We start from the raw sequence: 14,632 nt of genomic DNA, 5'->3' as shown, positions 1-14,632 counted from the left end.
TTGTCATGGATTAGGAGATATTCATTTAAGTTTGAATTGTAGTTGAACTATTCCAATTTATTTATCTTTTTTCGAGCGTGAAATCCTCTGTTTTACCATTACAAGAAGTAAGTGGGTGGATATATACATCTGGTTTTAAAAAGTTTTAGTATTTTTTTTCTTTTGTTCTTAGTTTGATCGATTACATAATCTTTTCTCCCAATATTGTTTTGGGTTTTTGACATAGTTAATGACATAGAAATGGATTGGAGAAAAATAAAACATAGAGGGTAGAACTAGAGGAGAAACTTGATGGTTTTTGTAATGTGATGGTGTAAAATTGAAAGACTTGGTTCGACTCTGTCATTGTCGTCAAAAGAAGATGGGAATGCCCATCAAGCTAATAGGCATAGCCTTGGGGGTTTGTTTTCTCTCTTGTACTAAAAGTTATGAATAATTAATAAGGGAGAGAGAAAATGAGAAGGCTATTAATTAGGTATGTCTTTAATGATGATATGAATAATGGCGTACAAGACAAATAAAGGGAAATTAACAAAACTTTAAGGAATTCCCACCAACAAAAGTATGGAAGGTTGAGAAAATTAAGAATAAAAAATATTGCACAAAACCAAGTTTCATCCTGGTACAAATCAGTCTTATCAAATTCATGCTTGAGAGAGAATTTGCTGCGGGACTTGTCCTGATGACTCTCTTGAGGTGTTAATGCATAGCAATTCAAGTAGTTGGCTTGGCTCTAGAAGGTAACCACATGTTTTGTTTTGTTTTGTTTTTATTTTTGTTTTTTGTTTTTTTTTATTTTTTATTTTTTATTTTATTAAGGATAAATTAAAGCCTTTCTTTGGACATAAGGCTAAATCTGAAAATCTGAAAGTCAATTATCAACCAAAACAGGGACATATGCATACCTCTTGATGAACCATAGGATCTCTCACGATCCCACCACTTCCTACCTGCAAAGAAATTGAAATTTTAAATTCATAAATAAATGGGATCTCTTAGCATCAAACATTACACTTCATTGCTTTTATCAATTAAATGCTACCCATATAAAACATTAAAAGAAACAAGCATATAAGATGATCTCATTAACCTACAAAACTGTCTAATTATTAGTCTAAGATTGAATCTTAGACAAAGCAACTAGGATTCCATACATATTTATCAGATAAATAATTTTTAACATGGAAAATGTGTTCTTACACAAGAAAATGATAAAAGCCTAGGTAAAAATCTATTTGTTTTATTTTTTCGCCAAAAGCCTTGTAGCTAATTCGTGTTTCCAACAGAAACGTCCAAGATTCAAATCTCCTTTCCCCTATTGCAACTATCGAATTATCAAATATATATATATATATATGGATAAATTCTCTTTAATTGATTACAATATGCCTATGTAAATATCTTTTTAGTGTATCTTTGTTCAAAACAGATACAATTGTGGGACAACCTATTACAACAATAGGAGACAGCTGTCCTCTAATTGTTTTGACGTGTGATGATGAAATGCAATAGCCCAACTCCTGAATGAGTGTAATGCTCTGTTTGTGACCTTTAATCAATCTGTTTATGTTCTGGACTACTTCTTGTATAGAGAGTGAATTGGATTCTCTTTCGATTCTCATGTCTCTTCTTAGAAATTTTTTTCCAATTCATTACATTTAGAGCTTTTGGTGCCATTGGGCCATGGCTTAGGTGAGAATAGAGCGGGTAGCCATTAGATTTCCTCTTTAGATCAAATGATCAACACAATAACCAAGCCTTAGTCCCAAATTTTTGCGGTAAGCTATTGATTCCCAACAAATTATTCAGGGTTAGCCACTTGTATTCTTTTATGCCATTCTATTTCATCCGAAGTCATACTCTCTATTACTTCCTTAATTAACATGCCTTTTTTACTACTTCTGCTAATGTTATTTTTGGTCTTCCACTAATTTTTTTTTTCTCAACTTGAATAAACTCATTCTTTCTCACCAATGCAATAATCACTCTCCTCTGAACTTGACTAAACCATCTCAAGTGACTCTACCTCATTAGTTCAAACAATACTAATAAAAAGAAAGTGTAAATTACACATACCTCCCATGAGGTTTAGGGGAATGACATTCCACCCCAAACTTTAATGGAAATGACACTCCCCTCTTTTGAGGTTTGAGGAAATTAAGCACATTAGTCCTTCCGTTACTAACAATAAAATAATATTCCAAATGGTGAAAAGATTACCTTGACCAAACCCTAGCCATGGTCATTGAAATTTTATTTGGTTAGATATTGTTCCTTGTCACCAAACTGTGGTTAGTGTTTGGTCAAGGGAAGCTTTTCAAATTTTGGAATTTCTGTTACTGTTATTAAGAGAAGGACTAATGTGTTGATTTCCTCAAACCACCAGGGATTTCCCTTAAGGTTTGAGGTGGAGTGTCATTTCCTCAACTTGCAAGGAAGGTTCGTGTAATTTTTACCCAAAAGAAAAAATTTTCCCCGGAACACTTTTCTCACATACTCTTGTGCCAAGTAACATCATCTTGGCGTCTTGTAATTAATTTACTCACGGAAAAGGAAAAACAATCAATGTTGATGCTGAATAGCATTCTATTTAGCAACATAATGTCCATGTGCTTTCCCCACAATCATAACCCTCAACCAGTTACAAAATTAAGTGTGTAAACTTGCATAATTCTTCACTAATTCATACTTTAGGTTAAGCATGTCAAGAATCAGCTAAGTCTCAAGCCGAAACACTAAAAAGAGATCTTTGCCTTTGTTAAAGAATTTGTACACAAAACAAGATCTGTTTCATCAAATTCGACGCAGCTCCCAGTACTTATACTAGAATGGGGTGCTAATGCAGGACAGAAAAATGGTAAAAACTATGTCAATGTGAACCATAAGAAAAATATTCTGAATAAGCTTCATATCACGGCAGGGAATAGAAACCTGTGTAGGGAGACCGCCAGAAAGATTAAAGTATACACAACAATAAGAGTTTCTTACTTGTGATCTTCGAGCTTCAAATTGAGGCTTAACCAAGGTAACTAAGCTTGCCTCTTCCTTCATCACATTGATTACAGCAGGCATGACCTGCTCAAAATGTACATAACATACAAAGATCTAAAAATTTTAAGGAGAAAATGAATAAACAACCAAAATATTAGAAATGCAATTGTCAACATTGTGTGTGTGTGTGTGTGGTGGAAAAGAAAAACTAATATGTGATACATATAACTAGTACAATCTCTTTCAAATATCATTTTATTTTATGGAAAAGGGTATAAGAAAGTAGTAATGACTTAAAGCATCAAGAGAAGGGGTGATACATGTAAATAAGTAAAGAAGTGGAACACCTCTGATGCCTAAGGGCCTGTTTAGGAGGGAGGATGAAGAAGTGAAAGGGTGGAAAGGATAGTAAGGATTGAAAAATGGGAGAATGGAAAATTAGGGCATCTTTTTTTGTTTGTTAGGAAAGGAAAATGAGAGGAAAGATATAGTGATTTGTAACAATTTACTTTTAAATCCCTATTATATAAAAAGCAATTTTTTAACATTAGCCAGATATTTTCCTCTCATCATTCCTCTCAATTTGAATGGATTAAATTTGTGGGCTAGGGGAGATAATAACCCCACCCCATTTTCCATCCTCTCTTTTCTCTCCTAGTAAACAAGAGAATATACTTTTCTTTCTTCCTCTCTCTCCTCTCTTTTCATCCTTCCAAATATCACTCCAACAAAACACACTCTAAATAAAATAGGCCTCTAAAGTTCAATTGTTGAATTGACAAAAGTCCAAGAAAGGAAAAGGAGAAGAATCATAATCAACCCAAGGGGTAGCATAATTGGTTGGGAACCACACCTCATGAAGCGGATACTAGTTCAAATCTCCCCTTGGAATCAAAAAAACTATTTATTGAAAAAAAAAAAAAAAAAAAAAACCTCATAACCACGCAACAACTTAATACTTCAAAAGAATGGGTTGAAAACAACCGGTCAAAAAATTCTTTAAAACATAAGAATACTACATTTTCTACCACTATTTGAAAGCTTACCAAGAGAATTGAGATGAATGAAAGATCCAGAGTCACCAAATCAACCTTTTGGGGGAGTTCAAAAAGCTATCTTAGATTTGTTCTTTCTCTCACCCAAACACATTCATCTCGACGAATTTTGTCAGCCACCTAAAGAAGTCAGCAGTGATTACCGATAGAACCATTAATGATCAACAGTTCTTATAAAAAAGTGGACATGGGAGGATCATCATATTAATAATTTTTGGGTAAATGTCGAAAAATTGCATCTGTACTAATAAAAAAATGTGGCATAAAAATGAAAATAAAACAGAAGCTGTTCTAACAACATATTAAGTATAAGTTCTATTCACTTATCAAAAAATGCATAAGTTCTATTCAATTTCTACAATAAGCAATTTATTTATTTATTTAAGACCAAAGGTTATATAAATTTTCCTTTAGAGGATGTGATTGCTGATGGAAAACTAAAATGTTAATTTAGTCATCTTATGTTAAAATCAAACATTGTAGTCCCAAAAACAAATTCAACCTTTTGGATCCTCTTACAAACTTTGACTGGGTAAGTGTTTCTCAACAAACCATTTCTAGAATAATGAAATGACAAAATACTTTTAGTGTTACATTCTAAGACCCAAAAAGCCTTGAAAGACAAGCTCTAAGGCTAATAATAAAATATCAACTTTTGGTATCTAAGTCTCAAGATCCACAAGGAGCCTCAAAATCAAGCTCTTGGGATAATTCATGTGCAAAGGCTATAATGATTTTTTTCCTAACATATGTAAATGAATCTTTATTAAAAAGAGAAGAGAGTTTCAATATACATGAAGTGTATCAAAACACTCCAAAAGAATTACAACCTGAAATTCAAAAGGTCTAAAACCAATGAGGAAGCTATACCGCATATAATAGTAATTCAGTCATACACAGATCCCAAAAAGACTAATTAATAACGTGCTGAGGACATTCAAAACCTTCAAAAATACTACTAATTTTAAATAGATTTTGGCAAGATAAGGATATTCCTTCTTTACAAATTTTTTCATTTAACTGACTACTTAAACTACTTACCAAGCTTCACAAAATTACTCTAAAAGTGGAAGTAACTCATGGGCACCTCAATTTTGGAAATTAAATGCCGCATTTTAATTACTGATATTTTGAATTACAACAAAGCAACTTAAGAAAATCATCAATTAAAGAGTGCTAATTAGAAAGGCCTAAAATATCACAGCAAGAAAGATTCAGCATCATAATAAGCAGAGAATTGCCATCAAATATTTCCTATCACATTTTCAATTAGAGACAACCATTTACATTTTTTCTTTCTTTTGTATTACCATCCAAAACTAAAAAGGAATGGGACTTCACGTCCAGATGCTGTCTAGCACAAATTCGCTAAGCAAAAAGAAAGAATTAGAACTTCACATTACCTGCCCATAACCTACATCAACCCCATAAACAAATGATGCTCCATATTGAAGCAAGCAGTCAGTAAATCCTCCAGTGGATAACCCTGAATCAAGAGCTACTTTACCAGCAACATTGACGCCTAGCTGTTCAATGGCAGCTTCCAGCTCATATCCTGCTCTATATCCAAAAAAAAAAATGAGCTTAAATTAATATATATTCTCACCAAATCTACCAGTAATATAATTTTTTTGTATTAAGCATGCAAGATGCATTGGTTTAGGAGAGTAATCACCTACATACATATTTTGGAATTTCAGCCATTATTTGCACAACGGCCTTCTCAGAGACAGGTGTTCCAGCTTTGTTCACCACCTTTCCCTCAACGGACACTTTTCCTACACCAGAAACATGTTAGAGAGAGGAAGGATATTTGATGTGGGGGTGGGTGGGGGCGCGGGCGGTAGTCTACACTTTACAATGCAATCCATAATCAAAATTTTCAGCCGAGATAATAGCATGTACTTAGACATTTGCTAGATAGATACCCACAAACACAATAAAACTAGTATAGGCTCCAAGCAATACTGAATTATGTGGGAAATGCACATTGGTTTAAAAGTTAAAACTACACCCAGTTTTATTTTGGAAATATACGGGGAAAAACCTGGTTTCAATTTTTTTATTGATTACATAACCAGTTGATATTGGTAAGGTCATATTAAATCTAAAACTAAGGGTGTTAAGGAAACATTATATGAATTTATCTCTACTTATTATTACCCTAGGTGGCAAGAGGATGTATGGGTGGACACAAATGAGGGAGAACTGGTCTTAGTTTCAGATGATGATCCAAAAACTGAAACAAACTGGACAATTTATTTGATGCGGTTGTCAATCCAACAGGCATTACTGACAGTTGAAGACAGTTCGAAAGACTACTAGCAGGCCTAATGGCCTGCATGGCCTTGTTTTTATTTGAAGATAAACATGCATAGTTGCAGTTAGTTAGCGAGCAACTTGCTAGGGTATCACTTTAACCAATTTCCCACCATAACATTTGCTATTTGTTTTTGCCACCACTAAGGTTCATAAACAAGCAATTGCCTAAATCCAAATGTCACAGATATTGACATACATTATTAAAAAAACCCACAAAATATCCATAAACCTACATGTAATCACATTCATTCACTAAAGTGTATCACAATATATTATAATATTAAAAAATGTCACTTACCTTGTAGGATCCATGATTGAATAAAGGTTCGGCTGTATTGCTGAAATCTTTCAAGACATATTTCATCCAGCCTCCTTTTCCTGAAAATGTCAATAGCAGAATGAAATATGATACATGAAAAATGATAAAAAGGTTTCAAGATTAATAGTCAATATTTATTTGCAACAAGGTCAGTTTTTTTTATCTTCTTCTCTGAATCAATCTTGAGACTATTATCAGTAATAAATGGCTACTCCAAATATTTAATCAATAATACTAGAATTTTTCTTAACAGCAAAAGGCCCATCTTGGCAGCTCTAATTTTGTTTCTAAAAGACTTGGATGAACTTGCTTATTATGTTTACATAATTTTAAAATTCAATAAAATTTTTGGGTTTGCTTAATTGCTATTGTAATTTGTGATTATTAGGTTTAATATTAACTAAGCCAGCCTTTTAAATCTTTAGATAGCATTTCAAAGCATAAATTTCTTTGAAAGGATATTATAGCATGGATAGTAAGGGACTTTCTCACAACCGGAAGGGGGAAAAGCTTCTTTTACTCAAAACAAGTATTTTTTGCTGATGACATCACCACCACCTACTCCATGAATCTGATGAGACTGCCACTACTATGAAAAACTATGCTAGGAAGTGACCATATAAGCATCAACTACATCACCTCCACCATCATCGGTCATTGCAACCATTAACAACCAACACCACCATATATGGCATCAACAAAACAACCAAGCCTTAGTCCCATATTTTTTGAGGTTGGCTATGGACCCTCAACAAACTTTATGTACCTCTCCTTCTGAAAATATCACAAGCATTTCTTCTAGGGCAACTAATACCACCACTGCCTCCATTTGTGCAAACTATGCCTTTACCCAGTGCACAAAACTGAGAACTCCCACTTTGGGCTACCACTAAGCCTACAATTGTTTTAGTGTTTCTCCATTCCACTCTATTGACATCTAATTGGAAAAACTGAGGCGATTTTATCACATATATATCATCAACTAGCTAAACCACTACCCACAAAGAATGTTGAGGAGGGTGAGGTCATAGGTTCAAGAGCATCGTAATTCACCAATATATAAGTATGTATGTGTGTCTAACCAATTAAAATAAAAAATGTATGTGTGCTTATATATATAGACCTAGTGTAACTCTGTTGAGGGTCATCTTTGTAAAGCCAGCCCAACCCAGCAAAGCAGGCAATGAGAGTGGCAGGAATAGAATAAAGACTATTAGGCCCAAGCAGCAGGAAGAATAGAACACAGGCCCATAACATGAATAAATGGGTCTTGAGGAAGTAAATGGGCCCAAAGGGCCCGGAAAGAGAAAAATGACACCCATGGGCAAAGTATGGCATGAAAAAGTGAGAATGGGCCGTGGCAGGCCTAAAGGCAATGTAAACAAAAAAATAGGGGGTTGATGGCAAGCCCATAAACCCCAAGGATAAGTATGAGGAGATTGGGCCAGCCCAATCAAGTTAGTAAAAGCCCATGGGGAAGCAAAGTCAGTAAATGGGCCGGGGAAGCCCAAGGAAAGTAAAAGGGCCACAGGCCCAAAGAGGAAAAAAGAAAGGGACAATGGAGCCCATGAGTAAGAACACCAGTAGGCTCTCTTAAGTCACTGGGGGAAAGAATGGAACGGCAGGCTTAAAAGAGACCTAGCAGGAACATATCGTCGTGGTAGGAAATACCAAGTAATGAAACAAGACATAGACATAAATCGAGAAATAGGCCAAGAGAAATGTGGAACCCAGTGTTAAGAAAAGCCCAATCCCAAAGGGAAGTAGTGAAAGTACAGAACGGCCCACATGAAAGAACAAAGAAGCATGGCAGACGAATGCAAGCAAAGCTCCAGAGCGCAACAAGCACACGGGCCGCAGGCGGGCTTTTGAATGTATATAACAGGAAAGCATGCGCTAGGCCCAGGTGCCACCAGCCTGTACCCAAGCAATATGGGTCATGGTGGGGCCATGGGTCAGTAGAAAGAGGTAAAGGGGGGTGCAGTTTGGTGGTGGGGAGGGGGGGAAAGATTTATTTTACGTTCCCTGTCCAAACCCTTTTGGGAGGTACATCTTGCTGGGATGACAGACCGCCCAAAAGAGGTAAGATTGGGGAGGAAATGTTGGGTGCATGCCATAGGAAGAGAGAGAGAGCATTTAAGCCATGACAGAAGACAGTGCCACGGCGAACAGAAACAAAACCAAACTGGTTTTTGTCTGGCAAGGGCAAGCAGTGTACAGACGATGGTCGGCAAGCATGCCCAGACCAGACAAAGGCCGTTAGGGGGTGAAATAGTAAAAAACCATCACGGCAGGCCCTATAAAAGGACCCTTGCCATGCCCTGTAAAGGGGACCGAAAAACAAAGGAAGGGAAAAAACATAGAAAGAAAGAACTAAAAAGGAAAGAAAAGAGAAAGAAAAAAGAAGGAAGGATAAGAAAACAAATAGTAAGGATAATAGGCATGCACCAATAGATCTTTTCTTTCCTCTCCCCTTCAAAATCCCACTCTCTATAGGCACAGTAAAGCAGTAAGAATTTTCCATAGGCATCTATCACTCAAGTCCGATTCCCTCAAAGTCACTAATCCCCACGGCAGGATATTCTCCTGGGAGGTTAGTTTCATTGAGAAGAAGCGTTCTTCCTCTTTGATCTTTTTGCCATTACAGACCCGTTTTTTTTGCTTGATGTTTATTTTTGATTAACTTCCATCATCGTTCAATCAATTGTTCTTTCTTATAAAAGCCATTGTTAGTATTGCCATTATCATTACTATAATATTCGGTTGTTTATTATTAACGAAAGCTACTGCACTCTGTTTTTTTTTTCCTTTCATTGTCATTATATCTGCCTGTCATAATCTTGTTGTAATAGCTCCGCTTGCCGTAAGGGTGTTCCTGGCAGACAAGGCAAAGTTTGTGCACAAACCGGCCCAAAGTGAGTTACAGTTGGGCCGGTCTCAACTTCCCTACTCAGAAAAAACATTTGGGCCCATCACCACAGGAGGCAACCCAGTCCAAACACAAAAAAGGCCCCTACATTAAATTGGCGACTCCGCTGGGGAGTTGAGAAACAGACGGGGATGAAAGCCCACACAAACGAATGCCTCCAAAGTCCAGAACTACGCGCAACATGAGTGCTGTACCCTCACAAGCAGAGTCCAGCACTACAACGCCCCACCAACCACAGCCTAATCAAGCAGAATGTGCTAACGAGATAGGGGCTGTACCCCAACCTCCTCCGAGGATCCCCGCAGACAATGTCAACACTTTCATTGAAGTATTGCAGGCCTTACAACACTCATAACAGCAAATGATGGAAGAAATTCGTCAACTAAAAACGGATAGAACAAAGGAAAAAGGAAGCCAACATGATCCAGAACATGGAGCGGAAGAAACACTAATAGGAGGCGTCCCACAGAATACTGATCAACGTTTTATTACTATGGCAGAAGTGGCAGCTCTCCTAGAGCAAGAGAGAGCCAGAGGGCCAAAGGAGAGATTCTACGCACGTAGACCCCCATACCCGCTAAGGGTACTCAGTAAACCATACCCCGAGAGGTGTGAATCGCGAGTATTCGCACAGTATGATGGCAGGAAGGGAAGTGTTGTTGAGCACGTAAGCAAGTTCATTGATACGCTTGGACCTTATGCCGCAGATGAGGACTTGTGTCTTCGAGAATTTTCTAAATCATTGTGTGACCGGGCTTATACCTAGTACATTGGCTTGAAGCCAAGATCGATCCCAACATGGGATGACATGGTGGATGTATTTTGTACCAAGTACTTTCACGGAGAAGAAACGATGACACTTGCAACATTACAAGCAACTAAATAAAGGAATGGTGAAGACTTGATGGAGTACATCAAGAGATTTAGGGACATAGCACTCGACTGCTATGACCATTGTGAGGAAAGGACGTTGGTGGAGATGTGTATGACGAATATGATCAGGGAATACAGGGCAGTCCTAGAAAACCTTGAAATCTCCCAGTTCGCGCAGTTGTTACAAAAGGCAAGAAAAACTGCCCAGTCCATAAAACCAAACACGGACAAAAGAAGTGCCCCACAAGCCATGGCGGTATCCACCGGTGAGTGGAGGAGGAAGACCGACGGGAAAGAGTACGATAATCCCCCGCCAATACCATGCATTTCAAAGGAGCTAGACGTACTGCTAGACAAATGGATAGCGGATGGCGTTTTCAAACCTAACCAGGTTGCCAGAGAGCCCACCGAGGAAGAAAGGAGGGACCCGCGTTTTTGTCGTTTACACAACTATGTCCAACATGCCACCGCAGAATGTTGGGCACTCCGCAGACTAGTGCACCGCAGAATAAAGGAAGGAACTTTAGAATTGTCCCAGCAGGAGGTCCAAAGAAACCCACTCCCAAACCATAAAGGGAAGGGTGTAGCAGCAGTGGTAATTTGTGCTGACCCAGGAGAGGACGAAGAAGAAAACATGGCTTTGCCTGCAGCGGCCATTACCACTCTACAACAAAGTTCCAAGTTCAGAAATTTGTTTGATCAGCTGGGACTCTCAACAAAGGAAAGAAAGGTAGCCACGGAGGCCTTGGTGAGCATCGCCTCTAGTGCAAGAGTAGAATGCCTATCGGCAGAAATATTAGATGAAAGGGCTCTCTTACAGGAGTCAACTGAAATCACTTTTAGTGAAGAAGATATGGAAGTAGGGCATTCGGACCACATGAGACCCTTGTACTTGGCGGCATCCATAAATCAAATCCCCATAAAGAGAGCTTTGGTAGATACAGGTGCTTCTGTGAATCTCGTTCCATTGAGCACTCTGCAGGTAGCAGGAATTTCAGAAAGAAAGATCCAGGGATGTCCAATGGAAGTAACAGGGTTCGGTGGAAGGGGTGAGTACACAGCAGGCTACATTCAGCTGTGGTTGAAAGTGGGCCCCATAGCCTCTTTAGCACGGTTCCATGTAGTAAAAACTGAAGTATCCTATCACGTGCTTCTGGGGAGGCCATGGTTGCATAAACACCGGCTGGTCCCGTCCACCTATCACCAATGTGTGAAAGGAAGATTGAACGGCAGGATGATATGCATAGCCGCGAATCCCTCACCATTCGAACAAGCAGAAGCCCACTTAGTAGAAACTATGTTCTACGATTAATGGGCTCCCTCCGGGGAGAATTCAGTATCAAGGCCACTAGGTACTTTCGTGCCTAGATGGGAAGATGTCCAGAATGACCCAGAACCTGATCTAAGGGAGTTATTGGCAAGGAAGAGACGAAGGAAAGAGACGCCCGCCGCAGGATTCGAAGATACACCCTAATGCATTAAAGTTCGAGGCTCTGATGGCAGAATTATTTACAAATTATAAAGGCACGTGGGGCCCACAATCGAAACCCAGACGGGCCCCGCCCAGGAGGAACAACACGAGGGTTTGACGTGCTGCAGAGTCCAAGAAAGTTCAGAGGAAAGAAGTAACGAAGAGGAGTACGAAAGAGTTGTAGTCGAAAAGGAAGTACAGGTCATGGCAGAAGAGGAAATGGAAGAAGTTGACCTAGGTTCTGTTTCACAAGGGCTGAGACCCATCTCAATTAGCGCGAGTTTGACAAAAGATGAGAAAAAGGAATTGGTACTGTTGCTAAAAGAATTCAAAGACATGTTTGCATGGGACTACAGTGAAATGCCAGGGCTAGACCCTGGGTTAGTAGCACATACGTTAAATGTGGACCCGCAGGCTAGGCCAGTGGCTCAGCCTGCCAGAATATTTCACACAGAGATAGAAGGATAGATAGTCAAAGAAGTACAGAAACTGCTAGCCGCAGGATTCGTTAAGTTCACACAGAGATAGAAGGATAGATAGTCAAAGAAGTACAGAAACTGCTAGCCGCAGGATTCGTTAAGCCTATTCAACACCCTCGCTGGCCATCCAACATAGTGCCAATAAAAAAGAAGAATGGCCAGATCAGGTGTTGCGTGGATTTCAGGGATCTTAACAAAGCATGCCCGAAAGACGAATTTCCATTGCCCAATATGGACTTATTGATAGATTCCGCGGCAGGAAGCGCCATGTTCTCATTCATGGATGGTTTCAGCGGATACAACCAGATCAGAATGGCAGCAAAAGATGCGGAGAAAACTGCTATCAGGACACCTATGGGAAACTTTCACTACACCGTGATGCCTTTCAGGTTAAAAAATGCAGGTGCGACGTATCAACGGGCAATGACGGCTATATTTCACGATATGATGCATCAGGAGTTAGAAGACTATGTGGATGACATAGTAGTTAAGTCAAGGAAGAGAGAAGAACATTTTCATGTGCTAAAAAGGGTATTCGAAAGGTGCAGAACCTTTAAGTTGAGAATGAATCCCCTCAAATGCGCGTTCGGTGTATCCTCAGGAAAATTCGTAGGCTTCCTAGTGCACAGTAGGGGGATAGATGTTGACCCAGCAAAGGCTACGGCCATTGCAACTATGAGGCCTCCGACCACGGTAAAAGAGCTAAAGAGTTTCTTGGGGAAAGTCTCATATATCCGAAGATTCATCCCAGGGTTGGCATCAATCACTTCGGCCTTTACCAAGCTACTGAGGAAAGGGCAAAGTTTTGTATTGGGAGAAGCGCAGCAGGCGGCCTTCAAGAGGCTGCAGCAGATCATGATGAACCTCCCTACAGTGCAAGCCCCAATACACAAAAAGCCATTACTGCTTTATATGGCTACCAATTCATATGCCATCGGTGCCTTAATTGCCCAAGAAGATGGAGGTGGCATTGAGCAACCAGTATATTACATCAGCCGCGCCCTGAAAGACGCAGAAACTCGTTATCCAAGGGCAGAAAGGGCCTGTTTGGCTATTGTTTATGCCTCACAAAGATTACGCCGTTGCTTCTTGGCCTATGAAGTATGGCTGATGACTAAGTCCCATGCCATCAAAGCTTTATTACAGCAGCCAATCCTCTCCGGCAGGATATCACAATGGTTATTACAACTATCACAGTATGACTTGAGAATGGGAGCGCCCAGAGCAGTGAAAAGCCAGGCTATAGTAGATTTATTGGCACAGTTTCCAGGTGAGGAGGAATTTCCACTGGACGACGAAGTCCCAGGGGAAGTAGCCATGGCAGAAGAACTCAGAGAACAGTGGGTGATGAAATTTGACGGATCTTCTACCACCTAATCCGGAGGGGTTGGGGTTGTTTTGTATCATGAAGAAGATAAAGCAATAACACTATCATTCAAGCTGGAGTTCCCCTGTTCAAACAATACAGCAGAATATGAAGCTTACTTAACTGGGCTGGCCACGGCTTTAGAGATGGGAGTTAAACATTTGAAGGTATTAGGTGATTCCAATTTGGTAGTCTGCCAAACCAAAGGGAGCTTTTCCCTAAAAGAACCCAGTCTTGCCCCGTACAGGGCAATGGCCCAGAAGATGGAAGAAAAGTTCTTAACTTTCGAATAAAACATACCCCGAGAAACGAAAATCGATTTGCCGATGCATTGGCCGCACTAGGTTCGCAAGTAATGTTTGAAGGGGAAAGCACTAAAGTGGAGGTCAGCAAGAGGGAAGAATCCATAATCGAAGTGTTAAAAGAAAGGTTCCATGAGGAACACTGCGAAAGGGATTGGCGGACACCCATAAAGGAAGTTTTGACGGGAGGAAAGGAAGCCATGGAACTAAAAGTACTCAAAGACTACGCCCTAATGAAGGGGGAGTTATACCGTAGGATGCCAGACGGAATCTTGTCCAGATGTGTTGGGCAAAAGGAGGCCCAAAGAAAGTTGAAAGAAGTACATGAAAAGACTTGCGGATCCTGCGGAGAAGTCAGCCTTTACCGTAGACTTCAAAGGGCGGGCTTTTATTGGCCAACCATGAGCAAAGATGCAAACCAAGTCCAAACCCAGTGTGAGAACTGCCAACTGGCGGCAGACAGAGAAGAAAGTTATGCTGCATTCGTCAGTGAAGACTGGAGAAACCCATTTATACAATACCTGA

General features: G+C 39.5%; 1 protein-coding gene and 1 pseudogene across 1 annotated transcript; one reads left to right on the top strand and one right to left on the bottom strand.

Annotated features, from left to right (window-relative positions):
* Positions 1-878: 878 nt before the first annotated feature.
* LOC111992591 (uncharacterized) lies at positions 879-5,701 on the bottom strand (annotated as a pseudogene).
* A 4,819-nt stretch (positions 5,702-10,520) lies between these two features.
* Positions 10,521-11,801, top strand: LOC111992592 (uncharacterized). Its single transcript, XM_024024467.2, has one exon. The coding sequence runs from the start codon at positions 10,521-10,523 to the stop codon at positions 11,799-11,801; it is 1,281 nt and encodes a 426-aa protein (XP_023880235.2).
* Positions 11,802-14,632: the final 2,831 nt, after the last annotated feature.

The sequence above is a fragment of the Quercus suber genome, unplaced genomic scaffold (assembly GCF_002906115.3).
Source record: "Quercus suber isolate HL8 unplaced genomic scaffold, Cork oak 2.0 scaffold_7, whole genome shotgun sequence".
NCBI lineage: Eukaryota > Viridiplantae > Streptophyta > Magnoliopsida > Fagales > Fagaceae > Quercus > Quercus suber.
This window is presented reverse-complemented; position numbering and strand designations above follow the sequence as displayed.